General features: G+C 46.8%; 1 protein-coding gene across 2 annotated transcripts in view; it reads left to right on the top strand.

Annotated features, from left to right (window-relative positions):
- Positions 1-25,225, top strand: part of LOC142582925 (protein turtle homolog B-like) — a 343,110-nt gene that overhangs the window by 306,657 nt on the left and 11,228 nt on the right. For both annotated transcript variants that reach the window (XM_075693060.1, XM_075693059.1), the window contains exons 8-11: positions 16,783-17,094; positions 19,344-19,469; positions 20,047-20,074; positions 24,819-24,901. In XM_075693060.1, coding sequence (XP_075549175.1) covers positions 16,783-17,094; positions 19,344-19,469; positions 20,047-20,074; positions 24,819-24,901 — 549 coding nt within the window. The remainder of the gene's footprint in view (positions 1-16,782; positions 17,095-19,343; positions 19,470-20,046; positions 20,075-24,818; positions 24,902-25,225) is intronic.

Below are 25,225 nucleotides of genomic sequence, written 5' to 3'. Positions count from 1 at the left end.
TACAGTTGGCTGGCTACCAAACCCCTCCTTCACTAGCAGCAAACACTTTTATTTTAATAACGCTTGACCGTGTTCTCCTTACGCCTCCCCTCCTTTGCGTACATATTCGTTTCTTCCGGCCAGAAGACAGCAACAAAGTGATAGCGAGGAGAGAGGTAAAATGAGCCGGGTTACAAAGTAACCGTAAGAAAAACTAAGATGCCAACTCAAGCGAGCCTTATTCTCCACTTCGGCCACGGCCGAACGGTGTATGTACAAGACCTCAACCCCGGCACTCTACCCGTTTGGCGCCTTGCTACCCCTCTTGCCAGTTTATCCCAGGCTGCCGAGGCGCGCAGGAGAGGCTAACGGAGATTTATTCTCCGAATGAAACACGCCAAGTAATCGCACAAAATGAAGAATGGTCGACCGTTTCCCATCGGTTGGCGGCTGCTGCTCGCTGGCTGACGGCCTCCCCGCAAGCAAGCCGCCGGGAGTCAGCCAAGCCAAGCCGAACCAGTCGACGGAGGTCGAAGACGTGCGCAAGCCGGAAAAAAAAAAAAAAGCTGGCGAAGCCAACAAGCGAGACACGACGATGGGTTCGCGCGCTCACAAAGGAAGACCGATGACTTTGCGGCGCTCCGCCGACTCCCCTTCGGTTCGCGTAGCCGCAGCAGCCGCCGTCTCTCTTCTCTCCGGCGAAGAATACTGGCGGCGACCACGCCGTGCGGACGGTGCGGAGGAGAGTGCGGGCTTCTCTGGAGAGCAGTCGCATGTCACGGCGAAGCGCGCATCCCGGAGGAGCTGGTTGCTGGAGGCGCCGGATATCATCGGCGGCGCCGTGCGAGGCCTATTCGTCGTCGTTGTCGCCACGGCGGAACGATGTGTGCAAATCAATAGCGAGCGAGCGAGTGCGCTCGACCCGGCTCGTTCGTTCGCAAGAGGCCGCAGATTCATAACAGGACGCTCATGCATCCGCGCGCAACAAACAAGCCACCGACGCCTAAGCCTTAAGGGGCCAAGAAAATGAATGAGCTCCCTTCTCTATCGAGCATCGTATCGTTCTTCTCCTTCCTTTCGCTTTTCGTTTTTAAATCACTCGCCGCCGCCGCCGCCGCCGGAGAATTCAGGCGCCGTAGATTGCCATATCCTCCTTTCTTTTCTTCCTATGTTTGTTCTATTTTACCTTCTTATGTGTTTTCTTTAAGGAGCTGTAGTAGAGGCTTTGTATCGGTTTTCTCAAGACGATGCTAGATGCGATGTTGGTTTTGTTATTTGCTACCGGACAAGGAAGAGGAAAATGGAGAATTATAAGCAGCAGGTTCAGGGTTCAGAGAGACGCGTAAGACGAAGGAGATTGAATGCGATGAGATTAGAAGTGAATAAGCGGGGTTCAAGAGAAGTGAACGTCGATATATGTACAGGAACAGAGTAAACAAAGGTTCTCTGACGAATGCTCGAATGCTCTGTAAGTATGGAGAAGCGAAAGCAGCAGATTAGTCAAATGGATGGCGCAGACTTCGAGCATTATGAGAACTGCTGATCCTTCTTGAGAACTTATTCTCGTTCTTTCTTTTTTTCGCTCATATACCTACATGTTATATATTATATTTTGCGCTGGTGCATACCGCACACACACACACACATATATATATATATATATATATATATATATATATATATATATATATATATATATATATATATATATATATATATATATATATATATATATATATATATATATATATAGCGTAGCGGAGCCTTGTACGATGCGGCAATAAGAGAATGCAGCCGTATATCTTTCAATGGTTGCTTGTAGGTGCTTGAGTAGTGGCGTGCGAGTGCGTATCTATTCCGTATTTCGCGTATTTCGCAGGCTTTTGTTTTTTCTTGAAAAAAAAAAAAGACAACATGGACAACTTCAGCATGAAATAAATGCTTGATTCGGAGGTTAATTAAGGTGCCCTACAAAAATGTAACTATTATGTTTGCGATTCAAGCAATAATTTAAATGTTCACCAATTAAAAGCAATTGACTAATTAATACTCCGTGATGAAGAAAAGACTGGCTGTAAGTACATACGACTGCCGCTATTATGCAGTCGGTACGATTTCTCTCTAGCTCTTAGGTTTTTTTAAAAATCTTGATCCAAGTTAACTGGGACACCCTTTATATACATGTTCGTTTACATTCGGCGTTCTGTCATCTTTGGCCTTGACTGTGTAACTGAGTACTTGATCTGGCAGGCACCTTGAGGGGGCTATCAATTGACCCGGCTGCGTAAGTGCAGGCCTAATACGCTATGATATTGAATCCTCAGCGTAAGGGCAGCTGGCGTTAATGAAGGTTTCCTGGGCAGCACCACACTCATGAAGTATGTTTCCTTATTCAGTACGATATAAAGAGATTGAACTTCACAATCACCTAACAGTTATCATAACAACTGCACGCGCGACGCATCTAAATACTGTAAACGTTCCCACTAGCAGTCACTGGTTTCGCTAGTAGTACGGTTTCTTTTTGTTTAGTTTTTTTGTACAGGTCAAGGGCCGTCATCGTAGTAGCTCGCAGGTAATTATCAATTGAAAGATCTCATTTTAACCAAATAAAGAAATTAAAGGAAAGACATCTCAGCCGGTGCCAGTCCTGCAGCATGTGTCTCTCAAAAAAGAATGTCTCAACCTTCTGCAAGACCAGAGTACCTTCTTTTTTTTTCTGCGTCATCATGACTTAGGCGCAGCCCAATGTGATCGACAACGTGCCAGTGACCCGCCGTGGTTGCTTAGTGGCTATGGTGTTGGGCTGCTAAGCACGAGATCGCTGGATGGAATCCCGGCCACGACGGCCGCATATCGATGGGGGTGAAATGCGAAAATGCCTGCGTACTTAGATTTAGGTGCACGTTAAAGAACCCCTCCTCACCTCCCCGGTGGTCCTAATTTCCGGAGTCCCCTACTACGGCGTGCCTCATAATCAGAAAGTGGCTTTGGCACGTAAAATCCCATAATTTTTTCACGTGCGAGTGCTGAGGGCAGTAACAATTCACTAGCCAGCCATCGCAGAACTCGTCAATGTGCACGTGGCTATCCCGTACAGCACGCAACTGAAAGAAAGCTAAGCAGGTCAACTGACGGAACGCACAAAGTGGAATGTAAGATATGAAAAAGAATGAAGCGAAACTCTACGGGGGTCCTTTATTAGGGGCCTAAAAAGAAAGGATCGGTACGCTGAAGGTAGCAGGTAGCGCAAAACGGCTAGGCCACGAACAACAAAAAGTAACAGAACGTGCACCAACTAAACTGGCGGACGTTCTGTTACTCTTTGTTCCTGTCGTTGCCATACTGCGCCGCCTGTTACCCTGTGGCATGAACGAACTAGCTTAAAACAAGATTCTGCCTGGTCTGTTTCGCCCACAAGTGCGCGGACACCTACCCAGCCGGGCCCGTCGCGCCAGCCATTCAAGTATACCGTCGTAGTCGGCGGGCGGGCTAGGTATACAAGGCCCGACTTCAGACGAACTGTGAAGCGGAGATAACTTCTTCGACACTGCGAATGTTTGCTGGAAGTGGTGCTGCGCAGAGCGCTGGGAGGCTATGCATACGATACTGTACTAGCCGTCGCCGTCACTGCCTCGTATTATTGATGACACTGTTTTCAGTTGCGATGTTAAGTTATGTTGCGCGTTAGCATTGCTTCCCGAAACCGCTCGTCTGAATTCCTATTGTTAGCATTGTTGAGCATCCGAAACGTACATTCACCGGACTGTTTACCTGCGACAACAAATTGTAATGTTTGCACTGATAATTGCAACTTTTTACCCGCCGTGCCAGCTTAGCGACTCTGGAGTTGCGCTGTTGAGTTCGAGGTCGCGTGTTCGACCCCGGACGCGCCGGCCACAATTTCGAATGGGGGCGAAATGCAAAAACGCTCGTATACGTAGGTTTCGGTGCACGTTAAGGACCTCTAAGATTGTCAGAAACCAAATCCGGAGTGCACCGCTGCGACATGCCTCAGAATCATATTGTAGTTTCGGCATCTAAAGCCCTAGAAATTAAATTCAAGTGTCATCTTGTCTGAAGTCACTATACTGTGACGTATATGTCTTTTCATGCAAGAAAAGTGGAGAGAGAGAGAGAGAGTGGAGAAATACGCTAAGGTGTGTACTGCAACATCGAAAGCATCAGCCTACATTTGCCGACAAGTCGCCACAACACCGCACCGCAGAAGAACGAAAGTAAGCTTCATGAAGGCACGTAGTGTCTGCGCTTTGGTCTGCGCAAGGTCGTAAACGCACACCTGAAGCGGCGCCTGATGAGCAAAGGTACGTAAGTCAGTGGCAGCAGATGTAACAGAGACTAAACTAAAGTCACTTATATATATATATATATATATATATATATATATATATATATATATATATATATATATATATATATATATATATATATATATATATATATATATATTGATAAGAGACTTTAGTTGCTTTTTTGTGTTTTTTCTGTCTCTCACGAGCATAATGCAGTGATGGCTCTGTGTGCTTTCCTGTCGGAGAGAGGAAAACTGCTGATCTATGTGAAAAGCAGTACAGCTTGTGTAGCTAATGCGATCCATTTTGCAGTAACTAACCAGATCGTCTTTCTATAGATTATGCTTGAGTTAGAATGACATGGTGGCTTGTTCACGTGCCTAGAAATAGTGCAGAATGTACGCGCGAGCACCGAATGTGATATCTGGCGACATGCACCGAGTTAGAAGCGCCATCGGCTTTCAGAGACACCCAGTGCACTGTACGGCCATTAGAGAAATCCTACAAATACCATGATACATTGGCAAACATCGCTGACGAAATTCAGGAACCGGGTCGCGTTTTGTGATAAACATCCGGCACGTAGCTCCGACAGCTGTGTACAAAGAAGCTTTCACGTCAGGCTGTTTTGTGCAGCGAAACCACCTAAAAAAAACAGAAAAGAACATATACTCAAAGGCCTCTGGGAGAAACTTCCGGGCGAGAATGAAAGGCGATAGCGGTCTGCAGGAACATAAAGCAGCAGAATTTAGTTCTACTAACAACACACTGAGTGCAAAAGAACGCTAACCGCCTCTTAACGGGATAGCGTTATGGGCCCAGTGTCGCAGAAAATCCGGTGTCGGCGGAATTGTCTGTGAGCGAAAATTTCCGTATGTATTTAGGCATGTGCTTATGCCACGCCTTGCTATATGACATGCGGTATATGCACCAAAGTTTCTCATACCTTGCCTTACATTCTTGACAAACTTATTGCTCGAAATTTTGAGAAAATTACTGCTCACAAACGAATGTTATGAAACAAAACACCGACAGCGCATGTCTTTTATTTTATGTTATGTTATGTTATGTTATGTTATATGTCTTATACTAAGGAAGGAAGGAAAAAGTGGAGAAGGAAGGCAGGGAGGTTAACCAGTGTAGCGTAACCGGTTCGCTACCCTACACATGGGAGCGGGATGGGGGGGGGGATGAAAGATGGGAGGAGGAGAGAGAGAGAGAGAGAGCACATAACACAGCAAACACATCGTCAGTTACAGTCCGTCACTCTTGCGCGGTACGCGACATCACTGTCACAGCCGCTTGTCCAAGCCCGTATCCTTCATAAACCGAAGTAGTCCCTGCGTCGCCTTCAGCTGCGATGTCTTCTGTCGGCGATATGTGAAAATGGTTGCAACTGACAATGGTCTATTGTCCAGGTGCGCTAGAACGGACGCCATGGACTGTCTCTGAACATTATATTCAGGACAGTCGCACAGAATGTGTTCCAGCGTCTCCTCGCAAAGACAGGCATTGCAGAGAGCGTTGTCGGCCATTCCAATGCGAAACGAGTAGGATTTCGTGAAGGCCACCCCTAGCCATAAGCGATAAAGCAGGGTGGCCTCACTTCGGCGGAGTCCAGTTGGCATACACAGATGCATCAATGAGGGCAGGTCGTGTTGATGATTGCTGCGGTTGGTCTGGCTGCTTGGTGTGCACCATAGAGAGAGCGTGATCTCCCGTGCAAGCACTTGAAGGCTTCTGGCTGCGTCGGACCTTGAAAGTGGTATGGCCTCTTCCTGTGTGTCTTCAAAAGCTGTCCGAGCGGCTTTATCGGCGTCTTCATTTCCTATGACGCCGCAGTGACTTGGCAGCCACTGAAACGTCACGTGATGTCCTTTCTCATCTGATATATGAAGGAGGCATCTAATATCGAGCACGAGCTGTTCGAATGGCCCGCGACGCAGAGCTGATAGCATAGATTGTAGGGCTGCCTTTGAGTCACTGAAAATTGACCATTGTCGAGGTGGTTCCCGATTGACGAAACAAAGTGCAGCGCGAAGAGCAGCTAGTTCCGCAGATGTAGATGTCGTTGGGTGGTCAGTCCTAAAGCTGATGGTAATACCTCTTGCTGGGACGACCACAGCACCGGACGAACACTGGATGTTTGTGGAACCATCTGTATAAATATGTTCACTGTCCGCGTACCTCTCATGCAGATGAAGCAGAGACAGTTGTTTCAGCACAGGCGACGACAAATCAGACTTTTTCCCGATTCCTGGTGCACTGAGATGGACTGTGGGGCTGACAAGGCACCAAGGGGGTATCGAGGTTTTAGATGCAGCGGTTAAGCCCGAGGGAAGTTTGTCGTTGTACTTGACGATAGCTTTAGAGAATGATGCTTGGTGCCTGTCTGAAGGTAGTGTTGCAATATGGTGATAGGGGGCACGTGCAAAATGTCTGATATGCGTTCTCAGCGCTTCCACCGTGATGTGAGTTTGCATTGGATGGTCCCGAGCAATCGCAATAGTTGCCTCAGTTGACGTGCATCTGGGCAAACCAAGACAAACTCTGAGTGCTTGAGCTTGTGCTGCCTGCAGAACACGAATATTTGTCTTGCAGGTGTTGTTCAATACAGGTATACTGTATCTTAAAAAACCGAGGAAGAGAGCTCTGTAGAGTCTCAGCATTGCGTCTACTGACATCCCCCACGTCTTTCCTGTCAAGTATTTAAACAACTCGGAGGTTGCTGTCAGGCGCCGTTTCATGTAGGCCACGTGCGGGCTCCAACTGAGGTCTCGGTCGATAATTACGCCAAGAAATCTGTGGGTTCTGACGTAGGAAACGGTCCGCCCATTGATTGAGATGACATAAGGCGTCATTGGTTTGCGAGTAAATGCCACTAGGGCGCATTTTTCTGGCGATATGTTCAGACCTCGTTCACACAAGTAGCTCGCTGTCAAAGTAGCCGCTCTTTGAAGCCGTGCACGTATCTGAGTACGTGTGACTGCCGAAGTCCAGACACAGATGTCATATGCGTATATTGAAATTTTGGTGGTAGTTGGCAAGTGTTCAGCAAGCCCAATAAGAGCGAGGTTGAATAGCGTCGGGCTGAGAGCACCGCCTTGAGGAACGCCCCTGCTGGTATAGCGTCGCGTAGTTGGGCCATTGTCAGTGAGCACATAGAATGATCTTGCAGAAAGGTAACTTGCAATCCACAAAAATACTCGACCACCTAGGCCAACCGTCACAAGAGCGTCGAGAATTCCCTCATGTAATACGTTATCGTATGCCCCTTTCACATCCAAGAATAAAGCTGCAGATAAACGTTTACGGGACCTTTCGTGCTGGACATATGAAACGAGATCAACTACATTGTCGATGGAAGAGCGGTCACGTCGGAAACCAGCCATGGAATTCGGATAAATCTTGTAGTATTCAAGGTACCATTCAAGGCGACCAAGGATCATTCGTTCCATTATCTTTCCTACACAGCTGGCCAACGCAATTGGGCGGTAAGAGGTGAGCTCTAGCGGGGATTTGCCCTGCTTCAAGATTGGCACCAGGCGGCTCACTTTCCATTCGTCAGGAACATTTCCCTCCTGCCATGAGGTGTTGTAGAGACTCAATAGTGCTATCCGTGCGGATTCTCCGAGATAGCACAAGGCTCGGTATGATATACCATCTGGGCCCGGAGATCATGAGCGCCTGCAGAGAGCTAGTGCCGCCTCGAGCTCCTCCATTGAAAAAGGAAGGTCCATGCGGCAATCACGGGAATGGGGGACGTCATCTCGGCCTGGAGGGTCTGGACGTGTCGCTTGGTCTGCCATCCGCGCACAAAAGTCTTCTGCGACATCGATGCGTTGCCGCCCTTGGAAAAGCGCGAGCGCCTTGAATGGAAAACGCTGTTCCGGAAGGCAATGCAGACCTTGCACCGTTTTCCAAATGTGAGACAGCGGCTTGCGGGGGTCGAGCGTCTGGCAAAACGTTGCCCAACGTTCAGACGCTAATCTATCCATTCGACGCTGAATCTTCTTTTGTATCCTCCTGGCTGTCCTAAGGTCATGGATTGATTTAGTACGCCGATATCGACGTTCCGCCCTGCGACGAAGTGCGCGAAGTCGCTCTAATTCTATGTCGAAGTCGTTTCGCGTGTAAGAGGTCGTCAGCATGCGAGTGGCGTTTCGCATCGTATTTTTAATTGTTTGTTCTAACCCAGATGGTAGGCCCTCGCTGCAGGCATCTTCCATATCAGATTTGAAGTTGGCCCATTGAATCGTCCGAATGGTATTCCGTGGGCCAGATCTAGACGACAAGCCTTTGATGTTCAGATAGGTGGGAATGTGATCACTCCCATATGTCTCAATATCTGGAAACCACTTCACACATCTGGCGAGAGAGTTGGAGACGAAAGAAAGGTCGAGGCAGCTGCCGTATGTCACGCCTCGAAGAAAGGTGGGGCTACCATCGTTCAAGAGAGTAAGGCCATAGTTGTAGGCGATGCTTGATAATCTTCGTCCTCTTGCATTTGTCTTTGTACTGCCCCATGCTGGATGGTGTGCATTGAAATCTCCTATGATGACCCATGGGGCGGGGCAAACACTCAAAATATCTGCTAATCTTTTAGAATCTAAATCTTCTCAGACTTCAATATTAAAAGTCGAAACAATAGCAGAAACCTGGAAATGATGCACATATATTGGCGCGACTCTGCACTACCTCCGCGATCGACCGCCGCCAGAGGCCGTGTTTCTACCAGACAGTTCACCGTGCATAGCGTTCGTCGTCATCGTTTCCCGGCAAACATTACGGTTACGTAAGCTGAAGTTGCCGGGAAGCGTGAGCAGCAGTCAGGGATATTTAAATGCTATCGCGTTCCATTTTAAAGGCGAAGCTTAAGCGGCTTCCAAATATTTCTATATTGTGTTCAAGTAATCGCTCATCTTCACTTTTATAAAATGAGATAAGGTAATTTTTGTTATATTCGACGATGAATGTTGCTGGTTCAAGTGAGTCAACAGATAAACGAGCTGACAATTGAACTTGCTTGAACACTATAGCTTTCGGAACAAAACCGAAAGAAGTCGTTGTCCTTGTTGAATTCAATGGAGCAATCATAGTTCTTTAATATAATTTTCGGCGTCATGCAATCGCCTATACAAAGCTTTAGGTTTATTAAGATGCTACCGTCGGCGCTCGTTTTGTGATGGCCATAGAATCAAGGTGCAGTTTCTATCGGCTGCGGCTTTCTTCAAATGAATCAGACAGGGCACCTCCAACTACTGTTTCTTAGCGAAGAAAACGTAGCATGTTACATGTGCTTCCATCCTTCGCACCCACCAGACGATTGCCAACCCAAGTGTATTTCTCTCTTGCTTCACGCTTGCTTGTTTGCTTGCTTGCTTGCTTCACGCTTGAACTCCCGCTTGCTGTCCCAGCAAAACAATTCGAAGCCCACTGAAATACTGCAACGCCAATACAGAAAAATGTGGTGACATCTACATCTGTGCAAGCACATATTAAAGTATAGCAACGACGACGCCTTATTAGTACAGCTATACGTAGGCTATACTCTCATTTTACGATAGCCTTAATTTTTATTCATATTTTTGCATAATTGAGGGAAGCAGTCATGTCGTTCTATTATTCTAGTTGTGCTGGTATTGATATTCTGGGCCTGTATTCGCAAAACATTGCTTACGTCTGAGCGTTTCCAAATTACCCACTACTCGGACAACCACCCTGGGTGATAGTCATTTCCTTGACAACGAAACTACCCCCCCGACGATGGCCAATCACAATCGACGCTTACACAAAAAAAAATCATAAATACGGGCCTTGATTCTTTTTAACCAAGTTTAAAGGTTAGAAAGGTAAGTAAAATTCACCGAAGAAATTAAAAATTATTACGGCGACAGCCGTCGCATTATACCTGTTTAACATCAAACTGTGGATGCTGGTGTTCATAAATAGTGTTGAATTGTACCTCAATAACGCAATCAACCGATTGCTGATCACATTGATTACACCATCACATTGTTTATGCAACACTACCACGTAAAAAGAGAAGGCTAGTAGCACAATCTATCGTGCCTGGAGCGAGTGGCCCTACTGCGAGGAGCTGTTGCCGTTAGTTTCGATTTTTTTTTTTTTGCATACTCTTCGGACCATGCGCGAAGCCAAAATAAATACACGCCCGCGGGCAGTAGTGCACGAGGCATGAGCAAGAACTCACACATTGTAAACATGCGCACGACCACTCTCCCTCTTACTCACTGACATCGCACACAAACACTGACCCACACACTCACGTCAATACCCAAGCAAGAACGCACTCCCAATGCGTTCCAATATAAAAATGCGCAGCTGCGATGCGCTCGACACCCACATGTAAACAAAAGCAAGCCGTAGGACAGCATACAGGCAAGCGCACTCACAAAAGCACACACACGCACACATGAGCCCCTTGCAAGCATCACGCGTGGTCGCTTCCATCCCGCCTACCCCGCAGCGGTTTACAGCTTCATGTTTCGCCGCTGAGTGTTTTGGCCTCTATAAATATTCCACACTGCTGGGTTTTACGGCGGCCAGAATCTCGCGCATATTTTAGCTCGCAGTGCTCCTTCGGCGCGCGGAATACATATATGTATGTGCGCTGACAACGTCAAGCCGTAACAGTTTCCCGCTTATTATATGTGTGTGCGTACGCATATCAATATTTCTTTCTTTCTTTCTTTCTTTCTTTCTTTCTTTCTTTCTTTCTTTCTTTCTATTCACGGAGTTGTGTCGCAGCCACTCGCTTTCTATATCTCCGCTGCACATACCAGCGTTCATTTCCTGGTTGTTTCGAAGAATCGCTTTATACGTAATTTCTTGTATCGTTTTTTTTCTATTTTTTCCTACATTCTGTGAGATTTCTTGTTTCTGTTTTGTATTATTATTTCTCGACGCCGCCTCTCGTTTCTATTTTGTTCGCAACGTTCTTCTTTTTACTTTCTTGCAGCTTTGCCCGCCTTTTTCCTTCTCTTCTTTTTTTCCTTTCTTTTGCCAGTTCTCGCTCCCAGATTGCTTGTTTGAACGTTCTCTCGCTGTGTCATCCCGGTGGTGCAAACAAAAGCAGCGCAGCAAACAAAGGAAAAGAATAGATGGGGACAGTGGCCACGCTACGTCGCGGGGGGGCCGGCGAAGTTGTTTTACATTCCTATGCCGTCGCATACGTTGGTGGGTTTCGGGGGACACATTATACCCTGCGTTGTAGTTTTCATTATTTTACATTGTATGCTCTTGTGTTCTCGCTCGTCTTACGCTCGTCTCACGTGCATCGTATGCCGCGCTGCGGATTTTTTTCAGGCGCAGGCAGCCCCTCACCTGAAGAACGCGTGCGGCGTAGGGCCGGCGCTCTGACAATACGAAAGGATTCCGTCCCAAATTGAATTCGCGTTGGGTTTCTCTTTCGGGCTGCTAGACCGCGCTCGTGCGGAGTATAGGATCGGGTCCCGCAAACAAGATGGCCAGGCAGTGGAGACGGCGTGGAATAAAGCTTTTCGCCGGTCGCGATGTCGGCAGAAGGAAGCAGAAAAGGGTGCCGCGGAAACGTGTACAGGCCACAGCGCTCAGAGAACGAAAGAGTCGATGGCGGGGCGCCGCTGTCGACGGCTATGAGGCGAACACATTGCGCGCTCAACAGAGCGTGGAACGGCTCCCCTAAATGCTCTCAAATGCGCGCGCACACACTTTTCCGCGGAACGAAAAGGTGCGTGACTCATGCTGCTGAGCGCTTTGCATTCGAGTTGTTTTCTTCGCCCTGCAAGTTCACTCAGAAGAAAGAAAGTGACAGGGAGGGGAGGGGGGGTGAGAGTGAAAGGGGAGGAGGGGCACGTCAGTTCTTCTATCGATGTTTTCGTCTTAACGTCAATCGATCTGGCTTTCCTTTTTCTTTTTTTTTCTTATCGCGCGAACGCAAAATATTGTTTTCTTCTCGAGAGTGATAGTTCCTAACACGTCAGCAAGTTCTCAGTTACGTGTTACAAATGAGTGATGGATGGCGAGAGGCAGACGCTTGATTGAATGTTGCAAAAGTTCTGCCTGCTATACTCAAGTGACGAGCGTGAAAGACGCAGCGAGTCGTATTGCGCGCAAAGCAAACACGCAAGGCGCGCAAGAACATCGAAGACGGCACCTACACTACTGGTCAACGCGAACTTTCCAGAGCGAATATATGCGGCCGGGAATGCTGGGCGCACGATGAAGTGGAGTGAGAAGAGAGTCGAATGTACTGTCGATAGATACGTGAATTTTTTGGTCTGCAATGCGCTGCGCACAAACGTCTCCACGATGGAAAAAAATAATAATAGAGATAGAGAGAGAGGGGGCGTGAGGGGAGGTGAATGATAACCCAAAAAGTATCGCCATAAGGGTGCAGAGAGAGACAAATTCGCGTGTCGGCTGCCACCGTCATCTCGTCGACGAAGGAGGCGTGTTTCAGGAGAGGAACGTTCGTATACCACGGCAAATTATGGTCTCGATGAAACAACGGAGCAAACATTAAATGTAATGCATTCGCAGACGTTTATCTTCTATTACGTTTGGGCCTATACAGCGCCGTTCCTCCCAACCCGAATCTGTATTCCGGAAAAAGAAAGGGGGAGGGGGGGTCTTTTTGAAACTAAAGCGCCGAAATGAGGGGGCATGAAAAACGACGTGGGCGGCTTCGCGCGCTCGGTGCGTCGAAAGAAAGAGAGAATCGATACTCGAGTTCCGGCGTCGTACCTCAGTTACTTTTTTTTGTGTGTGTGTGTGTGTTGGGGGGGGGGGGGGGGGGGGGGGGCTCGCATATTTTCATTTATTTCATTCCTTGAGGTTAACGCACCCGTAGCCTTCTTCCCCTCCTCTTCCTCCATATGAAGCAAAAGCAATGCCAGTAGTAAATACATTTGAAACTCTGTAATCCTTGTTCTCGTAAAGCCGAGAACGTCGCAACGCTGGCGGAGACCCTCCATTAGAAATTCGTGTTTCTTGCTAACCTCCTCACTTGCCATCTTCCGCGCCCTTCCGCCCCCTACCCCCCCCCCCCAACTTGCCATCATCTTCTTCCATACTCCGGCTTCCAGCGCGCTCAGCATCCGCCGCTGTGTTGCGAACTCGCGTTTCGCAATCCTGCCTGTTCATTCGACGAGCATGTCCCATCTTTTGTACCAAAGTATATTAATCTTTTTCTCCCTTTCGTATTTATACTTTTCATTGTTTTCTTTTGCTGTATAGCTGTCGCTGTTCCCATTTTATTCTATCCGATGTTCTTTGTTCGCGTCTGGTGCATACAGGATGACGCTGCAAGCAGCGTTTAATTCTCTTTTTGGAAAACGAGCTTCTTTTTCTTTTTCATTCTCTTTCTGCGTGGTGCCACAGAAGTCCTTCGTGGTGAAGCAAGAAACTGCGTGTAGCAGTAGTTTTCAAGCTCTGCCGTGCAGCGTTCTTTGTGACTCGTCTGGTTCCGAGACATTATATTCGGAGTAATGGAGCGTTAACACAACTGTTGCAGTACGAACGATTAATGCGTCGGACGAGGAAACGCGAGCAAAGAAACTCGTCTGCTCTTACTCTGTTGCGGAGCGGTCTGGCAGCCAGCCCGTCAGTGGTGCGCAAAAACAAGAGTGCGCTGAGTTGTCGTCGAGGGCAAACCATTCGTTGAGACAATAACCGAAAAAAACAGACAAAATGCAACGCGGACATTTCTGCGCGGCGAGAATGACCATCGTGAGCTTTTTTTCTTCTTCTTCTTCTGTCTCGGTTAAGTTGTTGTTCCGCTTTTCTTCTCTCTCTCTCTCTCTGTATGTGCTCTGTATTGCCTGCTTTATTTATATGGTGCTGGCTGAGTCTTTTATTTCTATTAATTTACTGACCTCGTGATATAAAATGCATCTGCGTGCGTGTGCGCATTCAGCACACTCCCTGTATGAAGACCGCTCTTTCATCAAAAGGGTTAATTAAGTTAAAGCTGAAGTTTCCTGCATCTTTCAAATCCCCGCCCCTTTTGATACTGTCTCTACAAAGGCGCTTCCGCCTAAACATTATGCCTGAGTAGCCCCGTCATACTGTTGAAGCGTCTATATCACTCCACCTACAGAGAAGTCCACATCTCCGTTATTCGGCGTAGGTAAACAGACGGGCACGCATGACGTGCTCGCACAAAGAACGGGCTGTACGAAGGAGAGGCCGCCTCCATACTTCCGTATAATCGCGGCGTCGTTTGCAGCGCCGGCGCTGTGCATACGCGCATTAATTTCGCACCCGGTTAGTGCGCTGGGTGCTGAGGTTTTCTCGGCTTTGTGGAGCGCAGGGCGACGAACAACACCTCGAAACGAAGGCGTAGCGCCAGGATTGCGCAGCGTGCCCCGTGCCTACACTGGAAGTGGCACCTATTTAAGGCTGCCGAGGATTTGTCTCGTGCGCGAAAAGCGCGCACCTCCCATTTCGTGTATGGCGTTCCTCTCCTTTGTCTCTGCCGCGCTTCCGTCGCCAGGCTTAAAGCAAGGTCATGAAAAGTTTAGCGTTTTACTAAGCGAGCCCACCTCCCTCTCCCTAACCGTCGCGTTTCCGCCACACTTAACGCCACAACCTGCGGGGAGTACGGTCGTCGAAGTTCTCGTCGCGGTGCCGCTGTCGTTCGTATGCACTCTGTGTCTTGTTTTGCAGCGCCTTCGCCAAGATTTGTTTTCGTGGAACGGTTTTTTCTCCCGGACACCTATTCAGCTTCAGCTCGTATTCTCCGTGGGTGTCGCAAAAAACGTGGTGTCTGTTTTTCTTTTCTTTTTTTTTTTTTTCGTAGCCGCTAACGCATCTTTTTCAGAAAGCTCACTCCGCCTTCTTACGCGCGTGACTGACCGTGCAGTGGAGAGCAGTGCAGGGAGTCTTTGTTGTTCGCTCGAAATTTGTCCGTGCGTAAACGTGTGGCGTAGGGTTGGTAAGTGCGAGAGTGTGAAGAGGGTTACTAAGTGTACTGTTCATACAGCTGTGAATAAAGTTTTCGAACCGGTGGCACCCATTCAACATCAACTCGCATACTCCGCGGGTGGGATGCGATTTTTTGTTTAGCTTATGAGGATGAGTTGAGGGGGAGCTTAGAAGTTTCGGTCATTTCTTGAACTTGGTCAAAGGTATTTCATAAGCAGCAATAACTTGCATTTCGTTGTATCGCCCTGAAGAGCGATTATCACTGAGCTACGGCATTCTCCAGAACCTTCCGCTTCAAGAGAGACAGAACGAAAGAAATAAAAAAATACGCCCGGCAAAAGGAGCATTCTTGCCGGCTAACGCTTACTCGGATCACGCTAAACTCGCTTCCACTGGTCTTAATGAACAAACGCACCTTGGTAAAAGCAGATATGGACAATTTACAGGTGTAAGTTCATTGTTGAAACGACACCCAGATACATACACACGAACATCCAGACACAGACAGACTGCAAGGGAAAAGCGAAGCTGTGAAAGCATGGTCATATAGAATGTCACAGAATGTTGTTAAATACTATTGCAGTGTGGAGTGATCCTGGAGGTTTGTGTGGCTGAAATAATTTAAATCAAACGTTCCTATAAGCTGTCCTGGAGCTCGGATCTATCGCCCTTCTTGCAAGGTGCTACTAAAATTAACATTCCTAGATTGAAGCATTGGATAGACGGCACAGAATTAATTACTCCAGCATTATACGGTGTCTTTACTACTGTAATGTCGAATAATAGCCGATTTTAAACTTCTATATGTCTTCGTCCCAAAGTGCGTAAGCGTCACTGCACATTAGGCCTACTGTAGCAAAGAGCTCTAGATCGACCTGTATGAGAAGGAAGAGAAAAATGAGAATGAAAGTTTGTAGCTGCTGGCCAGCAGCGCCCCTCCTCTTCATTATATCTCACGCCGGGTAACATGACCAAAAAGTAAGAATAACGTACTTTGTTGTCAACAAAGCATGACACTGCGTAAGCAACGCCAATCTTCGTATGAGTTTCACTGCATTGTACAGAAGTACTGCGGCAAAACGGTACCGGTTGAGCAAGGTTTATTGTGCTGAAACTTGTTCAAAATTTTTTTTAATTCCCTGCTAGAATAAATCCAACAAATAGTTCCAGTTGCAGTTACCGGTCGCGGACTTCCATCTTCGCATCAATACAAATAGTTGATGTTAGTTACCTGTCCGGACATTTGCATGACCTTCTGAAATGTTCATGCGCTGCTGTTTTGGGTTCTTCCTCGACACATTTACCTCTTAGTTAGTCCAGCCAATAAGCACACATAGCGCGCCTTTCCTAACCAGTATTTACTCCAGCCGTGTCAGTGGCGTAGTACTGTCCTCACTTAGGAGGCTTTCTCAGCAGCTCATTAGGCACGTATTTCTATTTTTTACGTTCTCTATCGCCCCTGCCTTTCAACAATCATGGCTGTCTTTTTTTTTTTTTTCTTGCTGTGTGCTGTCTCCACCGTCAGGATCACTGAACGCGTTTGGCTGCTTTGTATGCGCAGGGCCTCCTGACTCAGTAATCAACTGCTCGCAAGTGAACGCCACCGAGGACGGCATGTCCCTCGAGTGCATAGAGGGCCCCTGGGACGGCGGCATGGCACCACCTGTCTTCATCGCCGAGCTGTACGATGCCGACTCGGGCACTCTGCGTGCCAATCTCACGAACACGCTGGGTGCGGGAGCAGCGTTCGTGGCGCGAGGCCTGCCAGGTGGCGCCACCTTCCGGGTGCTCGTGTACGCCGCCAACGGCAAGGGTCGCAGCAACCCCTACGCCCTCATGGCCCACACGCTCAGACCCGCGGAAAAGTTCACAGGTATGCAAACTTTCTGTGTTTGGGGAATCGCGGAGTCTCTCGATTGAAATGTGACCCAAGAGGAGGAGGAGGAGGAGGAGGAGGAGGAGGAGGAGGAGGAGGAGGAACTTTATTATTGCAGAAAGGAAAAATACTATAGTGGCAGCCGCGTTGGTTCGTTTGTTTGTCAGCCTATTTGTAACTGAAGCTTTCCCCACATAGAAAAAAAAAAGAGAGCGGAAGCTGGTAAATTTTTTTCCTGCTGTGAGATTTTAGACATATTGTAGATACCTAATTAAAAAATTAAGATTTTTTTTTTTTTTTTTTTTTTTTTTTACGCGCAAGCTTAACTGGCCAGCTCTTCAAATTGGCGTCTGCCTGAGCCAGTCAAGCAAGCGAACGGGAAGGCGCCTGGGGGGGAAGGAACTCGCGCGCCGGGAATGGGGAACCAGCGCTGGATAGGCGGCGCGTCGAAAAGAGTGCGTTGCACGCCGCCCTGGCGACGAAACGCGGCATATTCCAGCCACACAACCAGACGACACACGCACACGCAGCCGTATTATAGTTCGTATGTTTCCGTTTTCGCGCCGCTTCAAGTGGAGTTTTTGTAAAGAAGCTAGCGCCATCAAGTGAAGAAATGACGAAAGAAGCTTTTTAAGCTTTATACATTTTTCACAGTGCGTCGCGGCGAGCACGTGTGTTTCTTTAACGGTTGCGTCGTGTATCGATGCCATGCTTGCGTGGCTGCCTGCCTCGCAAATCTAGCAGTTATGGCTCCGGTCGTGCTGCGCTATGGTTACGGAAGTATTAGTTGGCCTGAAGATATTCCATATTTTTCTGGCTAGACATAAAAAATTCTGATGTTACTTCGCCACAGCAGTCAATGGAGAAGAAAGCTTTATCGCATCAGCTGACTCGCGCAAGCAAAGGTTTGAGTGCTCGGCTGCTTGATCCGTAACAATTCTGGCTACATTTAGCACTAATTACATTAATTTGCCGGATGCATCTCAGCGCCGAGTCCTCATCCGCATGCGCATATTTATAAACACATAGGTGGCTTAGTCGCGCGTGCGCCGGCACTATGCGCATACAACTCGTATTACAAGGCAGCTTCCCTCCTTCATAATTCTTGGCAATGAATGGATAATTTTTACCTTTCGTATCGTTCACTTGGTGCGGTGGCGTTGGAAGGGGCTTGGCGGTGGCATTGCGAAGGAAAAATGGTACATATGCCGGATGGTGCATGCTATTGCTCATTTTGTTTCCGACGAAATACCGACAGCAGATTCTGCTGTTTGGTACTGTCTGCCATGGCTGACCGTCTTCACTATCGAATAAACCAAGGATACACGCAAAGTTTGATTTAGAAACCAGCCCGACACCGCTTGACAGGGCGACAAGACGGGAGCTTACTCCGCTCGCCTGACTGCTTGGATCCAACGCCGCCTCCGTTCTTGTTCGTAGGGTTTAGATGGAAAGACGCAGAAGGATACATCCTCCCTCATCCCGACTTAGTTGTGGCACTTGTATACGCAACAGTATCGTCGGCGCCCTTTTGTTTTCCTTCGACTTTAAGGGCACGCAACGCAATTTTCGTCCGCGGGGGAGGCTGCATTGTGCACGTTCTGACCGCCAGGGCGGCGCTGCAGGCGCCGTGAAAATTCCAGCGCTGGTTCCCCATAGCACGAAGGAGCGCGCCCAGTGCGCGGCAAAGTACTGCCACCTAGAGGAATGTGTAGGTAACGTTGAGCGAAGTGGAGATGGAGAAACGAGGCCAAACGTCGCGGAGAACGAAGACAGGCGGATGTGCGCTGGATTAGCTTCATCTGGCAGTTGCTACTGGTTTTCCTTGCGATGCATACGTGATGGGTTTGCCTCGTGGTAACGTCGTCCTCGCGCGCCGTACTCTGTATGTGCTAGTGAAAGCGTTCAACTTCTTAACAAAAAGTAAGCACTTGGTCCCGTGTATCGGGGAGTAATTTATTTACTCAGTTTAGCGCCGACATTTTTGCTCCTGTCACAAATGCGTTCCTGATCACCAATGATCGAAATCATTCCGTGTTTTATATTTTTTTTTTCTTTCGCAACCTCTTTTCTGTATGTTTCTTATACCCCCCCCCCCTTTCATTGTGTAGTGCTTCCGGGCCTCCAGTGTGATGCTAAATGAAATTAAATTAAACGTTGGAGGCTTCAAGCAACGCCGCGCCAACGCCTTCAGCACCACTAACTCTATTTCTTGTTTTCTCCTCTTGGTGTCTTTGCAACAGCAGGTGTTCAAGGCATGATCGTTATTCGGCCATTTTTAGGAGTTCTCATTGGCATCGTCATTGCCTTGGTCATTGCCGCCGTCGTTGTCATCATCTTCATACGGTGTAAGAAACATGGAAGAAGCAAAGGTATGCAATTACCTAATGTTCCTAATAATGATACGTTTAATTTTATGTGCACAGATAGCATAGTGTATCGCTCTTTTCAAATATCATGTTATCGCGAGGTTAGCCACCATGCGATTCTTAAAGCGCTATTCTCTTTGGCGACTGGATTTCAAGAAAAATTGCAGTGCTCAATGTAAATATATTTCTCTTTTAAGTACTCTGCTCTAACTTGATATCATAAAGGTAGGCAGAAAGTATAAGCTTAACTTCAAATAAATAAGGCATGTGTTCGCACGAAACGCCAGTCGTTGACAAGGTACCCGCTGGCTGCGGTAGGACATGCACGGCATTTTGCAATTCTTCACCTGAATTTCTTCATTATTTCACGTGAATTCTCTCATAGAAAAATGCGCACGAATTTCATCTGTTTACGCAACATTAGGGCATTCTAGTTATCAATAGAAAAAAACAGATTCAACTAGTGCCTAAAAACCTGGTAGTTAGACATCGTACAGCTGCTTTAATATTATCGAAGTTCTTAGAAAAAAAATCAGCATGCTCATTAGGCGTACTTCTCTCATTGCCCCTTTTCTTCCAGGTGCAGAAAAAGATCAGATGGAGGACAAGTGAGTACCTTTTTAGTAGCAACACTAAAACCAAAGGCGCAAATTTTATATGCTTTCTGTATAACGCCACTGATAACATTATCTTGTAGGCATATAACAGGGTCTTATAACTGCAAACGGGCAGTACGTTGGCTGCAAGCTACCCGCTGTCAGATCCACTCGTTTAAACTCAACCGCAGGAAATTCCTCACCGAAAACGACTTAATCTGCCTAGAAGCAGATTGTAAGCTTCTCTGCGTTTAGCATTGAATCAATGTAGCGAAACAACGCATTGCCACCATCGAAACGAGCTATGTATGCGGCGTGTACAGCTGCATAATTCCTCTTTCGCGCTTTTCTAAGAACACTGGGCGCCATCTAACGCTGCCGCCGCGAAGCCTGTACGTGGTGTCAAAAAAGAAATGCAGCTTCTTTACATTTATTTTTTGGATTGTGATTAAAACTACCTTGAAGCGCATGCCATTATTGGGGAGAGCTTGGATTTGCTTTTCCGACGTAACTAGGTGGTGGCATATAGTTTGCAGGCTCTGAATTTATTATTGTTTGTTCTCTTGTTCTACGCAGCTCCTGCACACACAGTTAGTGAATTACGTAAATGCCTGCCTCCAATAAACACTATTCATATTCAAGCTAGCTTTCCTGAAATGTATCTTACCCAGAAATGCGCGTTCATCATTTCGTTGAACTGGTAGATGTGTTTGCTGTTCGTGAAATTTTTGGTAATTGCATGTTCTATCTGGACGACACAAAATTGGATGTCGTGCGTTAAACAATATGTGCTTGATCTTTGAGAATAATTTTAGGGACGAGCGTCGCGCACATATTTTAGACTTCCAGCTATGCCAAAGTTCCAACTTGGCAATTTTCAATATAATCAATTGTTGTGGTGAATCTTCACTACGCATGATAAACATGCCACGGAATGACGTATCGATCCCGTAGAACCTGCTAAGAGGGCGATGACGCCAACTTAATACACTTCTCTACTGGGATGAGGGCTTTCGATCCCACCACTGTCTAGACAACTTCAATATGTCCAACATTTAATTTTGTTCTGCGGAAAATCAGCGTACCATTTTTTTTACTCAATTATAGTTTTAGTCAATTATACATATTGTTCGCACTGCTCCATCGAGCCTGAAGACTGAAGCCTCTGGCTTGTCAGTTGCACCTCCAAAATGTGTAATCACGCAAAACTTAACTTGCCATAGCAGCCTATACACGTTGTTCACAGTAGAACGCGTCATCTTGGCTCAAGACTTATGTCTGTCGTTACCTAATGACTAAGAAAGAAGCGAAAAATCACCCAAAGGGGTGCGCCGAAATCACATAGGTGATAACCATCATTTGCCGACCACATGCTGCAAGGTTGCACCACAATAGCTAAGCACGAGGTCACAGAATCGAATCCCGGCCACGGTGGCCGCATTTCGATGGGGGCGGAAATTCGAAAACACCCATGCGCTCATATTTAAGGGCCCGTTAAGGAACCCCAGATGGTCGAAATTTCCGGAGTCCCCCACAACAGCGTGTCTCATAATAAAATCCTGCTTTTGGCCCGTAAAAACCCATAATTTCTGTTTTTTTTTTTTTGCACCACAATGACACTTCGTGGCAAACTCTGAGGCTTCGCCAAGGCGGACAGTTTCTGCGCCTTACTAGCACAAGCTAGTCAACGTTCAGCGGAAGCGCCGATTGATAAGCAAGGACAAGTACGTCAGCTGCACCCCGTACAAAAGCAACCTAAACTTGCCAACGCAAGTCCTTTTAGTGACAGTTTTATGTAAAGAACTTCTAGGGTTTTGTTTTTGTTTTTGCTGAGGAAGAGAGGGTGGCCTTGTCTGTATAACGTAACATTCATGCCTCTATTGCTTAGAGACACTGTGCTCAATCGAGGTACAGATAAGAACGGTCGAAAAATTATCACTTCAAGTTCCTTTGCAATAATGAAAAGAAATGGAAACGGGTGCATACATGTCTCCATTCTTCCTTGCTAAGACAGTCCAAACAGTCGCCGGTTTTCCGTCATTGATCGCCCACAAGATATCCATGTTGCAGTTTGATAGAATGCTCTAATGCGTGTTCCAGAAGTTGTCCTCGCACTACATAATCACCACAAAGAACGCAGATGTGCTGAATTTAACGAACTGGTCGGTATGTATATATATATATATATATATATATATATATATATATATATATATATATATATATATTGTAAGGCGGATTTAAATTGACCTGGAGCGTCGTGCCCAAGCTCAGGTTTTCAGATCTTTGGTGCTCAGCCTTGGCAAACTTGCTGATAATCGAAAAAAAATTAGGAGGACAACCACCACCGGGTGCTTGAAATTGTAAGGCGGATTTAAATTGACCTGGAGCGTCGTGCCCAAGCTCAGGTTTTCAGATCTTTGGTGCTCAGCCTTGGCAAACTTGCTGATAATCGAAAAAAAATTAGGAGGACAACCACCACCGGGTGCTTGAAACAAGACAAACAAAAAAGGGGGTAATCAAGCGTCTGTCTTTTTGGTCACCTCTATCTGGTCGTCTTTGCAACTATGCTTTTGAATGCACTCGTGGCTCCGGCTGTGGCAAAAACAACAAATTGCCGGAAAGAGAGAGAAAGCGAAAGATAAACCAAAGCATCGTCCTCGTGAGCGCTGTGTAAGGCTTCGATGTACCACTCGCCACCGGTAACAAGCAGCAAATAAAGTGCTAAAAAACCTCCGAGAAACTGATGCGACAGTGTCATTAGCGCTGAACACCTTTCCAAGTCATTACGCAGTAATGACGTAATTACTGGCATCCCAACCCCTCCGAGACATACGAGACAATCAGAGCCGTGAGGTTTCCTTGCAATGACATCGCAGGGTACGCCCGTTATAGCTTAACTAACGCGGTCAGATCGAGGGGGAAAGGAGATTGTGGTCAGTTTTAGAACTGCCCTTCGGCGCGCTTATCAGTAGCACACGCAGTATGGAGAAATTACGTCGACTAACACAGAAACTAAACACACTTTCATACTACTGTCGGCAAGCTAATAAAAAATTATTTGTTTTCTAGCTTTAGCATTTCTCCCGATTCTCTCTGAGTACATTGTTTATCAGCGTACAGGACTGCCTAAGGCGACATGCTGACCAGACTTGTGCGTAAGGAATTACATGTATCTAATTACTTATAGCCAGTTACGTTTCCTGGTAATTTTTTTACTTTAGCGATTCCTTTTTTAACTCGGTGATGGTCTGCAATTCAATTACGTTTTTTTATGAAATCAATTACATGTAGTCAGTTGATTTATTGGTGTGGCAAGCTGTGATAGGAGACGCAGCTTTTAGCATATTAATTTAGCAATAGCGACAGCAGGATGCCTTGTGTCGTCCGACGCAGCAGCCTCGTGGATGCGCATGTTTTGATATGAAAACCCGAGTCTACGCACTTCCCTTGGAGGTACTTCCCTATGCGCTATCTCTAATTTCCCTTATATAGACAAGTTCGGGGTCGTTAAGCGTACATGTTCCTGTCTGTCAACATGACACGTGACTCGCATGCACTTATTTTACGAGTGTACCAGAAATATTATTTTTAGGGCTGAAAGATGTGCATTTATATTTTTAACTACATTGCTGATTTAGGCACATTTTCGAGAAACGCGAACTTTTGCTGGCGTCCATCATAATTGTTTGGTTTAAGTCTAAATAGCTAACGAGTGAAGGGGAGCGGCAGGATCTCCATCAGATGTTGGCCGACGAATTTAACTCGCGTTGCTGTGACTCCGCACCGATGGCCACGTCGGAAGTGGTGGCCAGCATATCACCCATGGAGAATTTTTTTTTTCTTTTTTAGCTTTTGCCTACCAGGAGCGTCTTCTCCGAGCTCCAACAACAATGAAGCGTTACGATTCATTAAGGATCCAGACACGAGCAGTGCGGCATTGTGCTACCACGACCTCGTACACGAGGTGTTCGTCTGCTAAATACCGCCATTCCTTCCAGCGCCCACATCGAACGAGTTTTAGGTGTCGCTGCTATTACCGTTAGAAGAAATAGAGGCAAGATGAGTCATTGAGGTTTTGAAATACAGTTGTTTAAACAATGTGTGAATGGCTGCAGCGAAGCACTGAATGAGCCAAGCCAGCTCGTTTTATATGTTTACTGTATTCATGCAACATTAATAGAAACTGACAGGTAAGTAATGTAAATGGAATATATTACTTTTTAGTAGTTGCCCAGTTATTCTCATAGGCCTAAAACTGGCGAGTGTAATCAGCTGCATTTTTGATTGAAGTAATTGTAATAGGTTTTTTTTTTGTAACGTGTACGAGTCTGATTATGAGTAGCGCATTTTGCTTCGAAATAGCGTGGAAACAGATAAGACATCGAGAGGCCCTCCAGCATCTCCACTCGTGAGTGGTTTGCATTACTGCACTGTGACCCTCGTGACAAGGAGTAAGCGTTTGGAGGATGGCAGTGCGAGACGGCGGTCTTAATACTCGTCTACAGTAAGATATTATTGTGTTCTACTTGCGGATTTGATTTGTTTATCATGGATGTTTGCCTCCAGGGAAGGTTTCGCAGTCTTCTTATTTTTTTCACTGAGAGTTGACCATCATCCTATCACTTATAACCAAGGATTAAAGTTTGCCATAATGTTATGTTTTTTTTTTAGATGGATCGGCGTTTCATTCCTGGCCAACATTATACGCGTGTGACTAAATGAAATAGATACTACGGTATAATTTCCATTGCAGATCCATGACCTTGCTGAAGAAAGACCCAGATGAGTCCGTCGACTTGGAAGAGAAGGGTCCTGACATAATTCCTGCGACTACGGGTAAGGCACCGTGTTTCGCCACTCATCACTTACGTCTCAACGAAATAGTTGAGTGCAGGCAGAGCAGCCGTAGTAATTAAAGGTAACGGTAATCACGTCGACGTAATCCTACTGCGACGGGATTGTAGTTAAGGAAAAGTCACTGAATTTGTTGCTGTTCGATGGTTGTGAGCACATGCTTGACAACCTTGCACAAATGCGTTCGAAATATATCTGTGTTTACTCTGCGGTGCACGTTATGATGCCTCCTCGCGAGGTACGAACCACTGCTGAAGACGCGAATCGCAGAGCAACGCGCGCGTAAGCAACCAAGCAGCGTCGGGC

Source organism: Dermacentor variabilis, chromosome 5 (assembly GCF_050947875.1).
Source record: "Dermacentor variabilis isolate Ectoservices chromosome 5, ASM5094787v1, whole genome shotgun sequence".
Classification (NCBI taxonomy): Eukaryota; Metazoa; Arthropoda; class Arachnida; order Ixodida; family Ixodidae; genus Dermacentor; species Dermacentor variabilis.
This window is presented reverse-complemented; position numbering and strand designations above follow the sequence as displayed.